The sequence below is a fragment of the Haematobia irritans genome, chromosome 1 (assembly GCF_050003625.1).
Source record: "Haematobia irritans isolate KBUSLIRL chromosome 1, ASM5000362v1, whole genome shotgun sequence".
In the NCBI taxonomy this organism is placed as follows: domain Eukaryota; kingdom Metazoa; phylum Arthropoda; class Insecta; order Diptera; family Muscidae; genus Haematobia; species Haematobia irritans.
In genome coordinates, this window is record NC_134397.1 from 236,817,440 (window position 1) to 236,838,691 (window position 21,252).

General features: G+C 35.0%; 6 protein-coding genes across 7 annotated transcripts in view; 2 read left to right on the top strand and 4 right to left on the bottom strand.

Moving 5' to 3' along the window:
• Positions 1-4,393, top strand: part of disp (RND transporter family member dispatched) — a 55,992-nt gene extending 51,599 nt beyond the window's left edge. The window contains exon 11 of the mRNA XM_075303983.1: positions 4,272-4,393. The gene's annotated coding sequence lies outside the window, so the exon portion shown is untranslated. The remainder of the gene's footprint in view (positions 1-4,271) is intronic.
• Positions 1,377-7,838, top strand: LOC142233420 (cyclin-dependent kinase 20). Its single transcript, XM_075304365.1, has 6 exons — positions 1,377-1,769; positions 1,841-2,029; positions 4,272-4,511; positions 4,569-4,675; positions 7,506-7,629; positions 7,700-7,838. Exons 1-6 carry the CDS (start codon positions 1,569-1,571, stop codon positions 7,727-7,729), a joined length of 891 nt encoding a protein of 296 aa, XP_075160480.1. The 5' UTR covers positions 1,377-1,568; the 3' UTR covers positions 7,730-7,838.
• On the bottom strand, positions 7,819-8,831 carry Nse1 (SMC5-SMC6 complex component Non-SMC element 1). The gene is made up of 3 exons (XM_075304473.1): positions 8,649-8,831; positions 8,093-8,577; positions 7,819-8,038 (listed from the first exon to the last, which is right to left on the bottom strand). Exons 1-3 carry the CDS (start codon positions 8,746-8,748, stop codon positions 7,907-7,909), a joined length of 717 nt encoding a protein of 238 aa, XP_075160588.1. The 5' UTR covers positions 8,749-8,831; the 3' UTR covers positions 7,819-7,906.
• Positions 8,832-10,134: 1,303 nt separating this feature from the next.
• Positions 10,135-10,691, bottom strand: Polr1H (RNA polymerase I subunit RpI12). Of its 2 annotated transcripts, none has more exons than XM_075304676.1 (3): positions 10,558-10,691; positions 10,273-10,489; positions 10,135-10,193 (listed from the first exon to the last, which is right to left on the bottom strand). In XM_075304676.1, exons 1-3 carry the CDS (start codon positions 10,673-10,675, stop codon positions 10,169-10,171), a joined length of 360 nt encoding a protein of 119 aa, XP_075160791.1. In that variant the 5' UTR covers positions 10,676-10,691; the 3' UTR covers positions 10,135-10,168. The 2 variants fall into 2 exon arrangements, with proteins under 2 accessions (XP_075160791.1, XP_075160868.1); XM_075304753.1 differs by having other exon boundaries at positions 10,551-10,682.
• A 31-nt stretch (positions 10,692-10,722) lies between these two features.
• Positions 10,723-11,933, bottom strand: Noa36 (zinc finger protein 330 homolog Noa36). The gene has a single exon (XM_075304261.1). The coding sequence runs from the start codon at positions 11,846-11,848 to the stop codon at positions 10,862-10,864; it is 987 nt and encodes a 328-aa protein (XP_075160376.1). The 5' UTR covers positions 11,849-11,933; the 3' UTR covers positions 10,723-10,861.
• An 8,839-nt stretch (positions 11,934-20,772) lies between these two features.
• Positions 20,773-21,218, bottom strand: Cby (beta catenin antagonist chibby). The gene has a single exon (XM_075305058.1). It carries the CDS (start codon positions 21,128-21,130, stop codon positions 20,807-20,809), a length of 324 nt encoding a protein of 107 aa, XP_075161173.1. The 5' UTR covers positions 21,131-21,218; the 3' UTR covers positions 20,773-20,806.
• Between the last annotated feature and the right edge of the window lie 34 nt (positions 21,219-21,252).

Consider the following 21,252-nt stretch of genomic DNA (forward strand, 5'->3'; position numbering starts at 1 on the left):
CATTTTTATCTTAAATTTAAAAATTCAATATGTCAGTTGAGTTAAAGACGATTTCTTTAAATTATAAATGTTTTTCTTTATTTTAAGGAACATTTGCCTTACTTCAAAGATCTACAACTTCAACAGAGGGACCCAACATTTTAAGATTTGTGTCCTAAATTTAATGAAAAAATTTTTGAAGCAAGGATTATAAACTTTCTTTTAATTAAAATGTCATTATTTTAAAGAAGTTTGTCCTCAGCATTTCGTAAATTTCGAGTCCTAAAATTTAAGTTGTTTAATCTTCCATATTAGGTCAATATTTTTTTCAGTGTATATTTCACTAAAATCGATTTAATTCTATTTTAGTTCATGGAATTATTATTAGTTTTAAGGTACTAAGTACTAAGTTCGGGTTTTGCCGCTAAAGTGAAAACTAAATCAGTAAAAGAAGGCATAAAATTATACATATATGTTGCAAATTTTATTTTGGGAATAGCCCAAAGCAAATTTTCACAAAGTTTGTATTCCTTAAAATGGATTATTGAAGAAAAGTAATCGTGAAAAAATTACGATTTTAGCGGCTAAAGCTGAGTACTAGGTTCAGTTTTCAAGCTGAAAACCAGCTTGTTTTCACGGTTACTTTTTTTAATTAACTAATTTAGAAATTTAAAATTATTTGCAATCAATTCCTTGGATCTTTTCCATCCATTATTTGGCAAGACTCGATCAAAATATAATCGTCTTCATAAATATATTTGTACTTTTAATTTAGTGTTTTGGTGAAAAAGCCGAACATAGTACTTACCTTAAACTCGAACTTTATACTCACCTTTAAGAAAATTTCCATGACTTTAATTTTGAGAAAAAATTATACACAAAACTTATATTAACTAAATTCATATCTCCCCCAAAATAGTTCAGAATTTCCAATAATGAACAACATGAACTTCGTATAGTACTAAAGCCTTTTTTGCAATTTTGAATTCCAATTTTTTCTTCAAACTTTAACCAGTGAAAAAAAAAAATGAATTATGTCGAAGAAATTTTCTTGAATATGTCGAAAATTATTTACTTATTTTTGTGAAATCGGAAAATTTTCTAAAATAATTTTTTTTTTTCAAAAATGAGCTAAAATTTTCTTCCTGGTGGGTTCAATGTTTTTTCAGTGTACATTTTATCGTGGGTTCACTTATTTTGGGTGTGAAGATTAAATATATCCGTTAATTTAAAGACGGTTTCTTTAAATCCAAAAATCCCTTAGTTCAAAGGCATATGACTTTAACGGAGGGACGAAAATGTCCAAGATCCGTGTCCTAATTTTTATGAAAAAAAAATTAATAAAATTTTTTTTAAATTAAAATTGTGTACATGTTTTTTTTTTCAGTGTAGAGAATAATATTTAATCATACAATCACAAATGACCATTTACACTCTACATTGAGTTTTTCTCATGGTTGCTCCGGGTGATGTGAAGATATCTAAACGAACAACGGTTGTCAATGACAACCAATCAACTTGGACGCACAAAGGATAGATAACAACAACATAATAAAACCTTTAAATTAGTTCTATGCCACAAACAAATAATGGACGATTATGCTCCAAGTCGTTATAAAATATTGGAAAAAATTGGCGAAGGTGTTCATGGTTGTGTGTTTAAAGCTGTAGATTTACATAGAAAATGTCCAGTAGCCATAAAGAAAGTTGCTTTGAAAAATAAATTCGGTAATATTTCTTTGAATACACTGCGTGAAATAAAAACTTTACAATTGGCAAAATGTGAATATGTAAGTTGGACAGTTATGTTATGTTGTAATAGGATATTTAACAAAGTGTTTTTTTTTCTTCATTTTTTAAGATTATTAATATCGTCGATTTATTTCCGGATCTTATTGGTTTATCTCTAGTCCTTGAGTATATGCCAGAAACTCTATATGGAAAATTAAAAAACGAATCCAATCCATTGAGTCGACAGCAAGTCAGAAAATTTGCTTTAATGATGTTAAAAGGCATAGAATATCTACACAAATTGGATATCATACATAGGGTATGTAGAAAATATATATAGACTCACAAAAAAAATATACAAATTACTGCTATTAGTTCTTTTTGCTGTTGCAGCAACTGCGAATTCATTATAGCAGATTTTCCGTTAAAAAGTCTGCACTTTTCTAAAAATAACTGCTTTTTCAGGCGAAGGAATTCATCTTTATCGAATTTGTTTTTAATTAAATCGTTTGAAGGCTACACTCAAAGAAAAAATTCTTTTGTTAATAGCAAACACTGACAACCATGCAGGAATTGGTTCCTATCAGTCCATAATTATATATAGCTCCCATATAAACCGATCCCCCTTTTCGAGAAGCAAAATTCATCCGATCTGGTTGAAATTTGGTATGTGGTGGTAGTATATGATATATAACAACCATGTGAGTTGAAATTTGTGGATGACAGTCTTTCGTAGAAGTTTATACGCAATCCATGGTGGAGGGTACATAAGATTCGGCCTGGCCGAACTTACGGCCGTATATACTTATTTTTTCGAACGTTAGTTAAATGAACTAAAAAATTGAGGAAAAATTATACACAAATGAATTATAAAGATAATTCATAATTTCTTTAAATTTGTAAATTGTACTATAAATTCGTCCATCTTGAACTTCGTATGGCACTAAAGACATTCTTGCAATTTTGCACTCCAATCTTTTCCTTCAAACTACAAAATTGTCTTTAACAAGTGAAAAAAATTAATTATGTCAAATAAACTTTCTGGAATTTGTCGAAAAATATTTACTTACTATTGTAATATCGGCGTGATGTCAGCGCTTGCAATACTGTTTAGTTAAAACTTTCTAAAAATTATCTAAATTTTCTAAAATTAACCAAAATTGTTTTCTTCCTGGTGGGTTCACTTTGAATATTTATTTTTTAAATAAACGAATCATGGTATTTGTATACACTAAACCCCTATGAAAATGTGGGTAGCAGAAATGTTTTTTCTGGACCCCTAAACCTCACTTGCTAAAGTCCAAAAAATTTATAGACCTCATTAGGCTCTCGGGTATCACTCTTTGACAAGAGAGAAATTCACCGCTTATGGTATCACAATGAACTGAATAGTCTAAGTTAGCCTAACAAAAAACGTGCTCAAAGTTTTGTTTCTGCCCAATTGTATATTCCCCCACATCTTTCTCACTTCCACGAGATTTTTTAGTTCTTAGCACCTTTTTCTGTAATACAAACATTGTAGAAGAAATTATTCAATTGTATGATTTTTTTATTTTAATTTTACCTTTTGCCGGACGGGGATTCGAACAGCGGACCACACAGTTTGTAAGGATCAAAGAAGTAGCTGATCAATTGCCCAAGGAAAAATAAAATGTTAATTTTGTAATAACAAGCAACAACCACCAACTTAATTCAATATCGCTCCCTGTTAAATAGCGCTCCAAGCTACTAAACACATATATGTTTATAGGCTATTTCTAAATTAATATATGTTTGCATCCAAGCATATTATATTTACAAACATTTTATGTCCCAAACATAATATGTTCTAACATATTAACATATATGTCCCAAACATGTTATGCTAGTTTATGAACATTATATGCTTGCACTCAAAAATATTGTGTTTAAAAATTTGTGTTCCAAACATACATCCGTGTAGTTTTTTTTATTTAATTTCACGTAAATAATGACTGTGTTCTATTTAAAAAGATAGGTTTAACAAAAAAAAATTAACAAAAAAGTTTGCTAATTCAACAGTATTTGTTTGCTGTTTCAGCAGAGAAAATTTTTTGTTGTTTACATAAACAACCGCTTTCCCTTTTCCAGCAAAATTAAAAACTGCTGTTTTAGTAAACTTTTTTATTGTTATGAACAACAAAATTTTTCAAATGTAGTTAACAGCAGAACGTTTGTTGAAAAACGAAAAGCAATTAGTTTGCTGAAATAGCAAACATTGCCTGCTAGTTTTTAAACGCAATTACGTTAAAACATGTTTTTGTTTGGGTAAAACAAACAACATCGAGTATAAATATTTTGAAGTAATAAAAGATCGAATAAAAAACAAAACTTTTGTAAAATGTTAAAATGTCGATCTATGAAAAAATCGAAAAGCAAAAACAATTCAATTCAACATAACTTCGAAAATTTTAAAACGGTCCTTTGAGAAATATGTCAGCAATTAAATATTTTATGCTGTGTAATAATCAGTACAAATAAACAGTTGTCCTTTTTTCCTTTACCTTTCATTTTTTTTCAAAAACTTTTATCTACAATTCCAGGATATAAAACCAGCCAATCTTTTGATAAGTGAGAATGAAATTCTTAAAATTGCCGATTTCGGTTTGGCCCGTTTACATTTTCCCGAAGAAGAAAATCGATTGTATTCGCCACAAGTCTCAACGCGTTGGTATAGGGCCCCGGAAATACTTTGGGGTAGTCAAAAATATGGTCCTCCAGTAGATATGTGGGCATCTGGTTGTGTTATAGCGGAAATGCTTAGAGGAGTTCCATTATTTGCGGTAAATATACTATGCACTTTCAAAGGGTTTTCTCAATATAATCATATTTTTTTTTAGGGTACAACGGACATTGAACAATTGGCATTGGTTATACGTACTTTGGGAACACCAAGGCTTACAGAATGGCCAGAATTAACTTCTCTACCGGATTATAATAAAATAAGGTAAGTGCTTTTTGTTTATCGTCAGTCCGTTATACACTTCTTATACAATTTTTGCTACCCATAACATCCGTTAGTTCACACAGTAAATATTTTTCTCTGCTGAAATAGCTAACAAATAGTGCTGAATTAGCAAAAGTGTCTGCCAAAAGTTTTTAAAAACCACCACTGATGACAATTCGTTCGGCATAGAATTTATATTTTTTTCGAATCAGCAGAAAACAACTGCCTTTTAAGCAATAAATGTTAACCAACATCTTTTTTTCTGAAAGACCACGTGTTGCTATTAACATCAGTCATTTTCTATGAGTATACATAATTTAGCTACGCTCATAGAAAAAAGTCTGCTAAAAACAGCAGTCGATGTCTGCTGTTATATTTTTGTACTTCAGGGCCAAATGAACAACAATTTATACAATTTTTAGGTTATAAATTTTTCCCCAAAGCATATTTAAGAACCAAAAGTAGTTTTTGGTATATTTTTGCACTGTAATATACTTACAAGCTCCTAAATACGATCACCAAACATTTAGTTTGCTGTTATGCCTCAATTCGATAAATATTCAGATTTTTGGTCAGATTTAGATATTCATAAAATATTGTTTTAATTATGTTAGGATAGCTCCTAAGTTGACATTTTTATTTGTTTTAGCCAAAATAAAACATGTTTTAGTGTAATCGAGCTTCAAAACTAGCAGGAAATGTTTGCTATTTCAGCAAACAGTGACTGCTGTCCCTTTTTCAGCAGACTTTCTGCTGTTTTAGCAAACTTTTCTGCTGTCCCTACTAACAAATTTCTTTGGGTGTACCCACATAAGCGTAGGAAGGCCTCTGGGGAGGGGGCTTAGACAGCCAGAACAATTTAAGCCCTCCCAGAGTTTGAAAACCTATTTACGACTTTGCATTGTGATAGCAGTTACCGATGGCAATATATAATTTTATTTCTTAAGCGTAGGAAGGCCTCTGGGGAGGGAGCTTAGGCCCCTCAGAACAATTTTAGCCCTCCCAGAGTTTGAAAACCTATTTACGACTTTGCATTGTGGTAGCAGTTACCGATGGCAATATATAATTTTATTTCTTAACATTGTCTTCTAAATTGTAAGTTAGTTTCTTTATTATAAAGTGAATTACATTTTTTTTAATATTTTTCCGAATAAAATTGCTTTTATAGAAATAAAATTTTGACAAAACTTTCTATAGCAATAAAATTTTGAAAAATTTTTTATAGAAATAAAATTTTGACAACATTTTCTACAGAAATAAAATCTTGCCAAAATTTTGTATAACAATAAAATTTTGACAAAATTTTCTATAGTAATAAAATTTTGAGAAAATTTTCCATAGAAATAAAATTTTGGTAGATTATTTTTGGGGATCGGCTATATATAACTATAGACCGATACGGACCAATTTTGGCGGCCATGTACTAGCCCAATGTACCAAATTTCAACCGGATCGGATGAATTTTTTCTCCTCAAAGAGCCCCGGAGGTCAAATCTGGGGATCGGTTTAAATGGGGGCTACAAATAGTTATGGACCGATATGGACCAATTCACGCATGATTGTTAGAGATCATATACTTACACTACGTACCAATTTTCAACCGAATCGGATGAATTTTGCTCACCCATGAGGCTCCGGAGGTCATATCTGGGGATCGGTTTATATGGGGGCTATATATAATTATGGACCGATGTGGGCCAATTTTTGCATGGTTGTTAGAGACCATATACTAACACCATCTACCAAAATTTCAGCCGGATCAGATGAAATTTGCTTCTCTTAGAGGCTCCGCAAGCAAAATCGGGGGATCGATTTATATGGGGGCTATATATAATTATGAACCGATGTGGACCAATTTTTGCATGGCTGTTAGAGACCATATACTAACACCATGTGCCAAATTTCAGCCGGCTCGGATGAAATTTGATTCTCTTAGAGGCTCCGCAAACCAAATCAGGGGATCGGCTTATATGCATTGTTATTCGAGACCATATACTAACGCCATGTACAGAATGTCAACCGGATCGGATGAATTTTGCTCCTCCAAGAGGCTATGCAAGCCAAATCTGAGCGTCGGTTTATATGGGGACTATACGTAAAAGTGGTTGGATATGGCCCATTTTGAATACCATCCGACCTACATCAATAACAACCACTTGTGCCAAGTTTCACGTCGATAGCTTGTTTCGTTCGGAAGTTAGCGTGATTTCAACACACGGACGGAAGGACGGACATGCTTAGATCGACTCAGAATTTCACCACGACCCAGAATATATATATATATATATATTTTATGGGGTCTAAGAGCAATATTTCGATGTGTTACAAACGGAATGACAAAGTTAATATACCCCCCATCCTATGGTGGAGGGTATAAAAAATTGAATTAAAATAACTTCGTGCGTAGTTAAAATAATTAACTTCTTTGTGAGGACATTTTTGGAAGTGCTTTTAAAGTTGTGCCTTAACCCATTACACGCCAAGATCATTTGAAATAAAAAAAATTAAATTCATTTATACATTTACAATATCTTCAGTTAAAAAATATAAAAAACAAAAGAAAACATTGCCAAAATTTCATTTATAAACAAAGTTCTACGAGATTAAATGTTTCCAATTTGCTGTAATCAAGCGAGTACAATGGCAGGGAATGTGTTAAGAGAAACACCTATTTTTTTGCTGGGAAATTAATTGTCTACTTATGTTGAAGTCCGATTTTTTATTCATTAAAAAAAAACAATAATTGAACCTAAGACTTCAGTCTATTATTTTTTTTTGCTAGGAAAATTGTATTTGTATTTTTTATATGTATTTGTATTTTTCGTTACAGATTTCCCAATGCGATTGGAATAAATTGGGACAATCTATTTCCTAGTTGTACCTATGCCACTGAAATCAATTTAGTTGCCAATCTTGTTATATACAATCCTAAGAACCGTTTAACTGCCGCAGAGGTATGATTGCTTAATCACATATTATTTTCAAAGTAATAAATGAAATTACTATTTATTAATTCATTTGCAGGCAATAAAGCATGAATACTTTAAAAAATAAATGACGTCAAAAAAAATTGAATTTAAAATGCTAACATATTTTTACATACTTATATATTGAACAGTAAATAAAGAAAACTCAAGTTTAAATATTTTTAGGAAAAATTAAATCACTTCGTTTTAATAAAGAATTTCTTATCAAATTTACATTAACAAAAAAATTATTAATACTAACGACTTAACTCGACTGTGATAGACTTAAACGTGTGTTCCAAGTCCTCTTACATTTGGGGCAAGTAGATTTCTTACTTAAGTACTTTCTGATACAATCACGATGTAATTTAACATTACACTCCGAACATTTAACATCCTGGAAATTAAATAATATTAATTAAATAATATTATTTTACCATACTTTACATACCCAATAAACAATTTTATTACATAGAACACAATCTCGTATGTAATCTGGAAAATGTTGTTTCAAGTAACTTCCATATTCAACCATAGAGCGTGGTCCCAAATATATTTTATCATCTTTCTCCAGAAAATATCCTTGCGACATCCATTTCGTTTCAAGGTCTTGTACACGTTCCTTTGCTAGTGGTTTTTGAACATTAGCCGGTATAAGATTTGCCACTTTATAAATATCCATCCATTCTATGCCATAATCTTCGCTGCAAACCAATGTTTCTAATAGTTTGTAGAAATAATTTCGTTCGGTATCCGTATATTGTGGTTGGAATTTACAAGCCTGATTTATGATTAACAAGCCAAATACTAAATATTCCTGGCCATTTAATGGATGCTTTATCAATTGCAATGTTTGCTCATAAGTTCGTATACTTTCATCGATTTCAGCTATAAGACTCTTCAGATCAGTTGGATTATCGGGTCCTCGAACATCATCTACAGAATGCCCGCGAAACAAAATGCATAATGAAACAAAAAATATTTTATTTGGAAAATATATACCGTACATGCATCGCACAGATTAGCTAATAATTCCTGGAGCACATCCATGCTAAGACAACCATGGTTAATGGCGGCTTGGAGTAATTGTTTCTTAACTTTATCCATAAATGAGATCAACTTTGTTTATAAAAAAAAAGTAATCCTCCCTTCGCAATAAAACGCCAAACAAAACAAAAGCTGTGATGTTGCCATATGTGTAATAAAATGTTGCCATGTATTTTTGTGGGGGCAAATGTAAACAATCGATAATAGCGTTTTACGGAATTTTAGATAGCAATAATTCCAATGCATTTCTTATGGGTTTGCTGAAATTTCGTTAGATGCGCTTTTTTAATATACCACAAAAAGAAAAAATAAATTCCTATAGATGGGGAGAACACAGAATATTTAATGCAAGAATAAATAATCATAGTTTGAAAAACGAGTCTGGCTTTCATTTGTCAGTAATGAACTATATTTTGAATATGAACAAAAACTGACTATGAGAGAGCTCATACGAAAATTCATGTTGTAAACTAATAATAATGGTTTTCGTGTACAGTCGGTAACACCGTTTAACGTTACCGATTGATACCACTCGTCACCTTTTCGCTTGCCCAGCTAAGCCTACCCGTCTAACCACCACATCACTCTGGACACACCCCACCCTTGTCGCAAAGTTCCTTGATCTGGCTACTAATTGAACTACCAAAGCATAAAACAAAATGGATGAAATCTTATGAATAGGGGAAATTTATTATAAATGCAATCCGGGGTCCATGGGAGAAAATGTTAACAATCGATAAAATAGTGTCTTAACGGAAATTTCGTTTACGTACCAAGAGTACCGTTTTGCCATGCGTTTTTTATGCGAGCTAAATGTCGACTTCGGTAGCAAAAATTCATTTCATTTCAAATACATGGTAGCTTTAAGGCCGGTATGCACCTCTAACGAAATTTCGGCTATCCATAAGAAATGTATTGTTATATTTTCTAACCGTTATTATCGGCGGTTTATAGTTTGCTTCAATAAGAAATACATAGAAAAATTGTATTATTGGCATGAAACAAGAATTTTCGTAAGAGACAAATGTGTCGGGCTTTATGGCTGGTAATATGTTGTGATTTGGCATCGAAAATATTCAACTATTTTGTATATCATTTTTAAATGAATAAAAATTTACAAATATATTTTTTGGTTTGTTTGTTTGAATAATGAAATCCCAAATAAGGCAGTTAGTGGGTCCTACTTATTGTTCTATTCTGCATTAACTTTTGTTTTGTTGCAATTTGGCATAGACTGTATATGACTATACCCAAGGAAAACTTTTGATTTATTTTCCATGTAATTTTACCCCCAAAAGGTGTGTACTTTGCTGGTGCTTCGTGGCGCCAAAGAAAAATCCCAGTAGGTCGACCAAACCACTTTTTTTACTCGGATAATCTGGCACACATAGCTACTATGTCTTTCCCCCAGACACGAAAATTTTTCCAATAAACAACTCCATTAAATTGATGGTTTTGTTTTAATCTATTTAAATACATTTTAAGAGTTCTCCGATTCTTTGAATCTGAAAATAAAAAAAAAAAAACAGTAACAATATTAAAATATTTCGCTTGCCACGCATTGTATTGTAATAAAGACCATACTTGCACTTGAGACATGTAAAAAACACTGTTTGTCCCTCATCGGCCGATCGCAATTGAAGGGTGGCGTAAGACATTTTGTCGTTGCCGCATTTGGGACACTTACGTTCAACAACCGGTCCTTCAGCAGATGAATCTTGTTCCTCTTTTGTTTTCACCAGTTTGCTAGGATCATAGTTGTTGAAGTGGATGGTGTACTCAACTATTTGATCGCCAAAAACTATTGAAGTCGGAGAATTTTGTTTGTTTGAATGTTTTATATGCTCTAAACAAAAACTTACTAATTACCATCGGGTTTATAGGTTTGTTTACAATTATAACACTGCACATCTTTACTACTATCCAATGGGGGAAATATGGAGCCACATGAAGGACAAAAACCAGGTGTCGATGTAAACAATTCCATTTTGTGGTCAAAGAAATTGCTTGCTATCAAAATAAAACACAAGTAAATGAATGCACGTGTACTACCCGTTGCACAGTGTTACCAGATGTTTTATTTACTAGATATTTTGACACTTCTAAACAACTGTATTTACATTCATTCTATTGAGTTGGAAGATAATTATCTACAGATACTATGTAGTTTAAACTATTTTTTATTTGTTTTGTCGTTCTTAGTATCGATAGCTTCTTCTTTGTCCTCCTCGCTGCCCTCGCCATCAGACTCATTATTTTCTTCCGATTCTTCTTCAGACTCATCGTCGTTATCATCATCATCATCGTCCTCGTAGTCTTCATCATCTTCCTCGGAATCACCATCACCGCCATATCCGTATCCACTGTAACCCGATGAAGTTCCAGCTCCAGAGTAACCGCCATAATAACCACCACCATATTCATCGTCACTGTCGATAGCACCGCCTTGTTGTTGGCGGCCAAACTTATGGGATCTCGTAGACATACTCAAATCCTTGGTAACTGATGTATCATAATTACATTTTGGACAAGGAATAGGCTTATTCTTGTCATACTTAAATCCTTTGCGACGAACGTGGTCCTCACAGTAACATGTTTTGCATCGCAAACATGAATATTGTCCAAGGCGATTACATGATTGGCATTTATAGTTTTCGCTTTCCAACACCTGACAAGAGGCCTGGTGCTCGAATTGATCGTCTTCACACAAGAATCCATTACAATAGGAGCACTTGAATATTCTACCTCCATGATCCCAAACTCCTCTTTCACATTCCAGACAAACGGCATTTGTCAATGGACAAGTGCAAGCATGAGTTTGTAAACATTTTCTTCCATGGCAGACCCATGCCTCACAAAAGTCACATATGGCTCCAACCATTCCCAATCCTGTTGTAAATACTCCAGCATGCTTTACAACACAATCTCCAGTTTTTAACATGCATTTAACTTTTCCACACTGGGCACATATTGGAAGACGTTGAAGACTTTGACAGAAATAACAAAATGCTCTCGATTTCTGTTTTCTTTCGCATTTATCGCATTCCATAGGGGCATTACATGGTAGATCTGCTAGGGGCACCTCGCGGCTACGTATCTCCTTAAGTCGAAGTTTTTGTTTTTCAGCTTTTTTCCTCTGTCCCGTCTTTTTCTTCGGCATTTTTAATTAATTTAACTATTAGTCAAAGTAAGAGCAACTATGATGACGACGATGACGAGATGTGGGCTATGTTACATATGCAGCCAATATTGCCAAGTGTTTGCTTTTTAACCTTCCCACTAAATCTTATAAAAACTCCAAATTGGTTTTAGATTTTTTCAAATATTCACAAAAAATTAAGAAAATAAAAGTATGTTATTATAAAATTAGGGTTATAAAGTAAAAAATAAACGCCGTAAAATTCAATAAATATATATAATATTCAGTAAGTATATGTTTACGTACCACACAGAAAATTTGTTCACCAAAATATTTCCAATTAAAATTTTAATTGAATTTTAAAACATATTCAATTAACAGTTTAATTAATTCAACAATTTTCTAATTAGAACAAAAATAAATCAAAAGAATTAGTAATATCAATTAATTTTTTAATTGGATCAATTAATTTTTTAATTGACATTGGTGATTGATACTATCATTTCTGTGATTGAAGACATTTCAATTAAAACTTAAATGGATCAATTAATTTCGTGAATACATCCAAAAATTAGTCCCGGAATTAAAAATATTGAATCCCGGGATTTTCCTATTATGTACTATTCTCCGCCAAAAAGTGTCTAAAATGTTGATCATAATGAGCCAAGTAAATATACCTCAAAAAGCCCACCAAAAGCGAAAACCCCTAAATTGGGGCAAATCCATATCTTGGCAACACTGCATGCAGCAGAGAATTATGCAGATAGCGTGTCGTTGCCGTTGCTAATGGTGGGTACTATAGTACCCACCATATATATTCGATTTACGCGCCGAAAAGCAACTTTTTATCCGGTTCCTATTTTGAATCAATTTTAAAATATTGTTACGTTTTTATATTTAGGCGTTTTTAATTACCCGACAATTAAAACACAGTTCTTTTAAATAACGACAATCTACAATTTATTTACTATGACTTCACACTTTACAATTCGTTCACACTGAAGTTATTCGTTTGACGCTTTAATTAAGACTGACTCGTTAGCAGCATGCGAGCGCTTTTATATATGACGGTGTGGCAATACGAGAACATTCTGGTAGCACTACAATATTCTGGCAACGCCAGAACATTCTTAGACAATGCTAGAAGGATCTACGACCATTAAGTAATTCGTCTGGTGGCTGCCAAACACATACACACTCACATAGATATATGCTCGCATTACTACAACAACAATGACAATAGACAATGAGATGAAATGAGAAAGCAAAATAACAAAGCAAAGGGGTTGTTATTCTATGAGAGAGTAAGAACTAACATTTCGGTAAGCAAACAAAAGAACATAAAAGAAATTCAGGAAAATACTAGAAAATGAATGGATGATTCCAACAAGTGATAGCGAAATGTTATCGTTACAATTTTAAATTTTAAATTAACGGAAACTAATTTAAATAAACTTATATCTATAATTATCAAATTCGTAACACTGCCTCCCGCTTAAGCCTGTTCGTCCCGAACAGGCACAGAACCTGTTCCGTAAGGAGCCAATCGTTCCAGATGTACAACTTTCATCTTTGATCTAGGGCTGTCGTCCTTCTGAATCCGGTATACAACATCATTGATCTTCTTGATGACTTTGTATGGGCCTTCCCACTGTGTCTGCAGTTTAGGACACAATCCTTTCTTTCGTTGCGGGTTAAATAGCAGAACCAATTCTTCTTCTTGGAAGCCTTCAGTATTTACAGCACGATCGTATCTCGCCTTCATTCTGTTGCTGACCATTTTTATTTTGTTGCGCACTGATTCGTGAACTTCACCGAAAGTGTTTGGGATGTCGTTTCTGTTTTCTTCCATGGCGAGCTCATTAGGTTTAGCACCGAATATCAGATCACCAGGCAACTTCAACTCAGTTCCGAATAGAACATTGGCCGGTGTTCGAGAGGTGGAATCATGAATGGCAGATCTATACGACAGCAAAAACTTTGGTATATGCTCGTCCCAGTCCCTCTGGCCGTTGTCCACTACTTTTCGAAGATGTTCCTCCAGAGTGCGATTAAACCTTTCTACCATGCCATCGGATTGTGGATGTAATGGTGTAGTCCTCGTTTTCTTGATACCAAGGGATTCACACATCTCTTTGAATATGGCCGATTCAAAATTTCTTCCCTGGTCTGAGTGAATCTCGGACGGCACACCGTAGCGACATATCCAGTTTTTGTTGACAACATCCACAATCGTTTTTGCTTCTTGGTTTGGAATTGCATACACCTCCGGCCATTTGCTGAAGTAATCCATGACCACAAGGACATAACGGTTTCCAGAATCACTTACTGGGAAAGGGCCTGCCACGTCCATTGCTATTCTTTCAAACGGGGCTCCTGGTCTATATTCTTGCATAGGACCTCGACTTTTCCTTGTTGGACCTTTCGCCTTCATGCACTTCTCGCAATTGGCTACCCATTCAGCAATTGATTTCTGGCATCCAACCCAGTAGAATCGTTGCTTCACTTTCTCGGCGGTTTTGGTTATTCCCAGATGACCTCCACTGGGACCATTATGGAACTCCGCCAAAACATCTCTTATTTTGGAATCTGGAACGATGATCAAATTTCGGCTGCTCTTGCCATCTTCGCTTTCCCATTTACGTTGCAGGGATCCATTGACTAGAACTAAACTATCCCATTGAGCCCAGTATGATTTCATAAGTGGACTTTCGGCTGCAATGTTTTTCTTACTGGGCTTCTTGTTCTCTTCCTTTGCCAAAATAATTTTGATCAAAATGGGATCTTTACGCTGTTCTGTTGGCCAGTCCACTCCAGATTCGACGTGTAACAGCCGAATATCAACAATCTCCTCCTTGTGTTCAGCTTTCGAGCAGTGCTTGCATTCTATACTGCAAGGTCGACGTGACAAGGCGTCAGCGTTACCGTGTTTTCCACCTTTTCTATGCTCGATACTGAAATCATAGCTTTGGAGCCTCTCGATCCAACGTGCCAGTTGAGCTTCCGGATTCTTGAATTGGAGCAACCATCGTAGAGCTGAGTGATCAGTCCTGAGCAAGAAGTGTTGTCCATACAAATATTTATGATAATGTTTTACACTCTCTATGACGGCTAGCAGCTCTCGTCGCGTTACACAGTAGTTCTTTTCGGGCTTGGACAACGTTCGGCTGAAATATCCGATGACCTTCTCCTTGCCGTCTATCTGTTGGGATAGCACACCTCCAATACCATGCGCGCTAGCATCTGTATCCAAAACAAATTTTTCGCCCGGAATAGGATACGCTAGAACAGGAGCTGAACATAAAAGTTCTTTTAAATGTTGGAATGAATCCTCCTGTTCGTCGCTCCACTGGAACTTCTGACCTTTTTGCGTCAATTTATGGAGACTAGCGGCGATGCTGGCGAAGTTTGGGACGAATCGTCGGTAATATGTACATAACCCAAGGAAACTTCTTAATTCGTGTAGATTTCGGGGTCGTGGCCAATCTCTGACAGCTTGGATTTTGTCTTCATCGGTGGATATGCCCTCTGCAGTCACATGATGACCCAGGTATTTAACTTCCCGCTGGAAAAGGGAGCATTTCTTTGCGTTAAGGCGTAGACCAGCGGCTGACAATTGCTGGATAACGTCTTTCAAGTTCTTAAGGTGCTCGTCAAATGTTTTGCCCATCACTATGATGTCGTCCAAGTATATCAAGCACGACTTCCAGTGCAACCCCTTCAGTACCCGCTCCATCAATCTTTCGAAGGTAGCCGGAGCGTTGCAGAGCCCGAACGGCATTACATTGAATTGCCAGAGACCGCCATTAACGCCAAAAGCCGTCTTTTCCTTGTCTTTCTCGGCGATCTCTACTTGCCAATATCCACTCTGCAAATCAAGCGTAGAAAACCATGTTGTTCCGGCTAGTGTGTCCAACGTGTCATCAATGCGTGGAAGCGGATAACTGTCCTTTTTGGTGACATCATTCAGTTTTCTGTAGTCCACGCAGAATCGGGTACTTCCATCTTTCTTTTTGACCAGCACAACTGGGGAACACCAAGGACTTGATGATGGCTCGATCACTCCACTCTCCGCCATTTCCTTTATGAGCTTTTGAACTTCGTCTCTTTTTGCCAGGGGAACACTTCGTGGTGCCTGTTTTATGGGCTTTTCTTCTGCGGTTTTAATTTCATGTTTCACTACAGATGTTCTTCCTTGATTTCCCTTTTCAGAAGCAAAAGCACAGGCGTTTTTCCACAACAATTGCTTGGCTTTATTTCTCTCTGACGGCGATAGATGACGTGTCCAAGCCTCGACATACGCTTCTAGATGTTTTCTCACTGCTCCATGTGTCTTTGATGAGTTGCCTTCCAAATTGACTATTGCCTCGGCTGGTGTACATTTGCCAATGTCAGAAAATTTTACAATTTGCTCGTGATTGTCAGACAAGTTCAAGACACGAACTGGTATTAGTCTCTCTTCGTTCGTTGTTACCAGGGCATTTGCTATCAAGATGTTGTTGCTTTTGTTTTCTGCTGGTTCAACAACCCACAATTGGCCGACTTCACAATCTCCATTCATAGGAACCCATATAATTGCTTCGGCATTCGGTGGTATAGACTCTGACTGGTTCGTTGTCAAACGTCTGACAGGTGTATTCTCGTCGTATCCCACGTTTACCGTTATTTCGGCATCGCACCATGTCATTACACGACGCTTCATATCCAGATTGAGGCCAAAAGCAATCATGAAATCCGCTCCAATTATAACTTCGTCTACAATATCGGCCACAATGAAATCATAAGTAACGGATTTGTTAGCAATAGTTAATTTTACGGTGACCTTTCCATATACGGTTGCGGGTTCCCCTGTAGCCGTGCGTAGCTTGACTCCAATCAGTGGTGTAACTTTTCCTTTTACTAAATCAGATCTAATGATAGACTTTGATGCACCAGTATCCAACGTCAAAGTACGCTTGTCGCCATTAATAACACCCGCAATAGTTAAATTGTTATTTTTCTGTTGAACTATTGCTATGGAGATGGTGGGGCCATCGTCTGTGGGAGCCAGCTCTTGCCCCGCTGAACTAGCTCGATTTAGTTTAAAGATGACTCACTTGACTGTGGGGTCACCTTCTTATGGCTATTGTTTAATGGAGATGGTGCTGTGGACCTTGACCGTTTGCGTCGTGCTTTGCATTCTCGAGCTAGATGTCCCGGCTTATCACAGTTATAGCATTTGATCCGGGATTTATTTGCCTCTTGCTTCATTTCTTGCATTGCCTGCTTCATGGCCTCTTTCATCGACTCAATAACGGACTTTGATTCATCACACTCTGTCTCTACTTTACGTACTTTGTGAATTTGAGGCCGCGCTAGCAATCTCGCAGTCTCCTGTGCAAGTGCGAATGTTACTGTTTCAGCGAATGTAGCCTTTTGTGACGCATATGTTGCACATTTTATATCTGGGTCTCGAATTCCATTGACGAAGGTTTCAATCTTGATGCGGTCCACAAGAGGATGACTCTCACCTGGGTATGTCAAAAGCACTAGCCGCTCAACTTCTGTTGCGAAATCTTGTAGGGTTTCATTCGATTTCTGGATTCTTCCTCTCAATTCCATTCTGAAGATGTCCTGCTTGTGCTCTCCACCATACTTGCGTTGAAGTGCCGCTATTACTTCATTATAGTTATTTCTAGAAGCAGCGGGAATGCTTTGTATCACATCAGCAGCATTGCCCTTTAATGCCAATAGAAGTTCAATTGCTTTATCATCGTCATTCCACAAATTTCTACAAGCAACCATTTCGAATTGGAATTTGAAGACATCAAATGACGTTGAGCCATCGAAAACAGGAGTTTTGATTTTTGAGCCCTCGATGACGCGCACTGGACCACCTTTAATTTCCAGCTCTGACATTTTTTTCTCGATGTGCAGAAACTTCTCATCATGAACCATAATTTTCTCATCCACGGAAAGAACTTTCTTATCCAATTCCACAATTTGATTTTCTATATGGTCCACACGTTTCTCCATGCCTTCAGAAATTTGTTGTAATTTTTCGTTGACCATTCTAGAATTTTCGTCGAATTTTTCTTCCATTTTTCTAGAATTTGCTTCCATCATTTTGCTCAAAACATTGAGCATTGATGTGTAATCCACAACACTCGAAGCCACAGATGGAGTTTCTACACTGCTTGTATTGACGAGTATTGATTCATCAATGTCTTCCTTATAATCAAACTCATGCGTCGCAATGTCCATATTACGCCGTTCAAACTCTTCCAGTAGACGCTTTTGAAGCTGGGCCTTATTGCCTGTTGTCGGCAGCTCCAGTTTGCTCAATTCCTTTTTTAAGTCTTCCACACGAAGCTCATTAAACTTCATTGTAGATTTTTTTTCGTTATTTCACTTCCGACACCAATTGTTACGTTTTTATATTTAGGCGTTTTTAATTACCCGACAATTAAAACACAGTTCTTTTAAATAACGACAATCTACAATTTATTTACTATGACTTCACACTTTACAATTCGTTCACACTGAAGTTATTCGTTTGACGCTTTAATTAAGACTGACTCGTTAGCAGCATGCGAGCGCTTTTATATATGACGGTGTGGCAATACGAGAACATTCTGGTAGCACTACAATATTCTGGCAACGCCAGAACATTCTTAGACAATGCTAGAAGGATCTACGACCATTAAGTAATTCGTCTGGTGGCTGCCAAACACATACACACTCACATAGATATATGCTCGCATTACTACAACAACAATGACAATAGACAATGAGATGAAATGAGAAAGCAAAATAACAAAGCAAAGGGGTTGTTATTCTATGAGAGAGTAAGAACTAACATTTCGGTAAGCAAACAAAAGAACATAAAAGAAATTCAGGAAAATACTAGAAAATGAATGGATGATTCCAACAAGTGATAGCGAAATTTTATCGTTACAATTTTAAATTTTAAATTAACGGAAACTAATTTAAATAAACTTATATCTATAATTATCAAATTCGTAACAATATGTATGAAAATGTAAGTAATCAAGACCTTAATGCCGGTACTATGTTCATGTTTCACAATGAGAAAATCAAACATTTTACATTTGCAAATTATAGCCCTAACTTTATTTTTATTTTGCACTTATATCATTTACACAAAACTGAGAAGTGTATAATTAAGCATGAAACAAGAAAAGATAATTCTCTTTTGTATGTTTTAATAGAAATACTTCTTTATATAAAAGGAAGAATAAAAAAGTTTGTTTCGATAAGTTCAAACAAAATGTTCTTAATGTGTCAGGGAGACAGTTAAAAAGTCTGGCTGTGCGAGTCTGAAATGATTTGTCCATATAGCACCTAGCATTCGAAGTTATAAGCTGACTTGTTCTGCGAGATCGGGTGAAATTAAACAAATCCCCCAAAAAAGAAGGCGATTTTCGCTTGTAAACATTGTAGAATAGAATTATCGAACGGATGTCAATATAAGGCCAGAATGAACATCTCAGAAAATGCTTAGCAGATGCAGACACATGATCGAAACGTCTAAGAGAATACAGATAACGAACTACTATTCAGATTTTTGTTCAAATACTATAGATATTCATAAAATATTGGTTTAATTATGTTAGGATAACTCCTAAGTTGACATTTTTATTTGTTTTAGACAAAATAAAACATGTTTTAGTGTAATCGAGATTCAAAAATAGCAGAAAATGTTTGCTATTTCAGCAAACAGTGACTGCTGTCCCTTTTTCAGCAGACTTTCTGCTGTTTTAGCAGACTTTTCTGCTGTCCCTACTAACAAATTTCTTTGGGTGTACAATATTAATTATATGTAGTATATTCCAAATACTTTATATTCAGTGTATTAATATGTCAGCAAGCCTCTATAATGCCTATCGGCGCTGAGGCGACAATATACCAATGAATTCTTTATATATAAGTATTATAATGTTTTAATAATAAAAAAAAAAAAATAAAAAAAGTCACACTATTTTATTAAAGTAACCGCGAAATAATAATTTAATTGTCCCAATTAAAAAATTAATTGAAAGTGTCGAAGAAATCAATAAATTTCGAGAGTGATTCTACCGTTATTTGTCAGAAAGTGTATGGCTCATGGCCTGTTATTATCTCAGGATATGTACTGTTTGGAGGTTTATTCTCGTACGTGCCAGGGTAATTTGTTGGTTGTGAATAGAATAGTTAATACTATTGCTCGTTTTGTCTTTAACGTTAATCGACGTGAACATATTTCGGATTATGTGAAGGAATTTTTGGGTTGCTCTTTTTAGAATTTTTTGAACATTCGTCTACTTTACATATTTCATAAAATTGTTAAAAAAAACCTTTAGCCCTATATGAAAGCTTTTCATTTAGTAAATCTACAAGGAATCCTCAATTATTCATTCCTCTTGTGAGGAATTCTATTTTATGAGGTCTTTTGTTGTCAGAATTGCTCCGTGCTGGAATGTATTGTCCTATTCTTTACGAATTTTTTCTCAATGTAGTAATGTCTTTCGCCTGAAACTATAGGAATATTTCAATGCCTGATATCGAATTTATTTCACTTATATCTTTTGTGAGGATTGTGACCGGCTACTTGAATTATTTCAGTGTATTAGATTTGGGAAACCGGTTGTTATGTGTATTTATTTATTTTTAAGGATTTTAATATTAATTTTTTTATTCTGAAGCCTCTGGTTAGGATTTATTACTGTGTAATATACCATTTGGGCCAGTAGGCCTTTGTATTATATTGAATGAATAAATAAATAAAAGTAAAATATATTTTGAGTGTGAATTGTTGCTTATGCTAGTTTTTAGTTTTGTAATGTAAGAGCCGGACATACGCTAATGAGTCCTTGTTCTTCCATGCTTCCACCTTCTTCCATGGTCCGTTTCGTGGTACGTGCGCTCTCCCCTACATCACGGAACGGGCGTATTAAACAAAGCAATTTCGAATTAAAAAAGATTACGTGATAGTCACTTTTATTTATTTGATTTTAAAGCATTAATCATGGTAGCATGCTCTGCCAATAAATCTAATAAAACCTCTATTTTTACATCAGACATATTATTTTCCTCCTCCAGCGATTTAAGGCGACGATTTAAGCGTATAACTTCATCAACATCACCTTTTCGTGTGGCATGTATCCATATGCCATCTGCAAAGCGAAGTTCCTTATTACCCAAATTCAACGAAATCTGTTTGTAGTCATCCAATTCTTCACTAACCATGGGACAACCATTATTGCAACGCGAAGTTCGTGGTGGTATGGGCTTTGATTCAAATTTTTTATTAAATAAAGGCATTTATATACGTTTTTTTTATTAATCCAATCGATTTGCTGTTGATACTTAGATGAATTTTTACTGTTATGAATGACAATCGACAAAAAAAACCATGACAACCATTTGCAACGAAATAAGAGGTG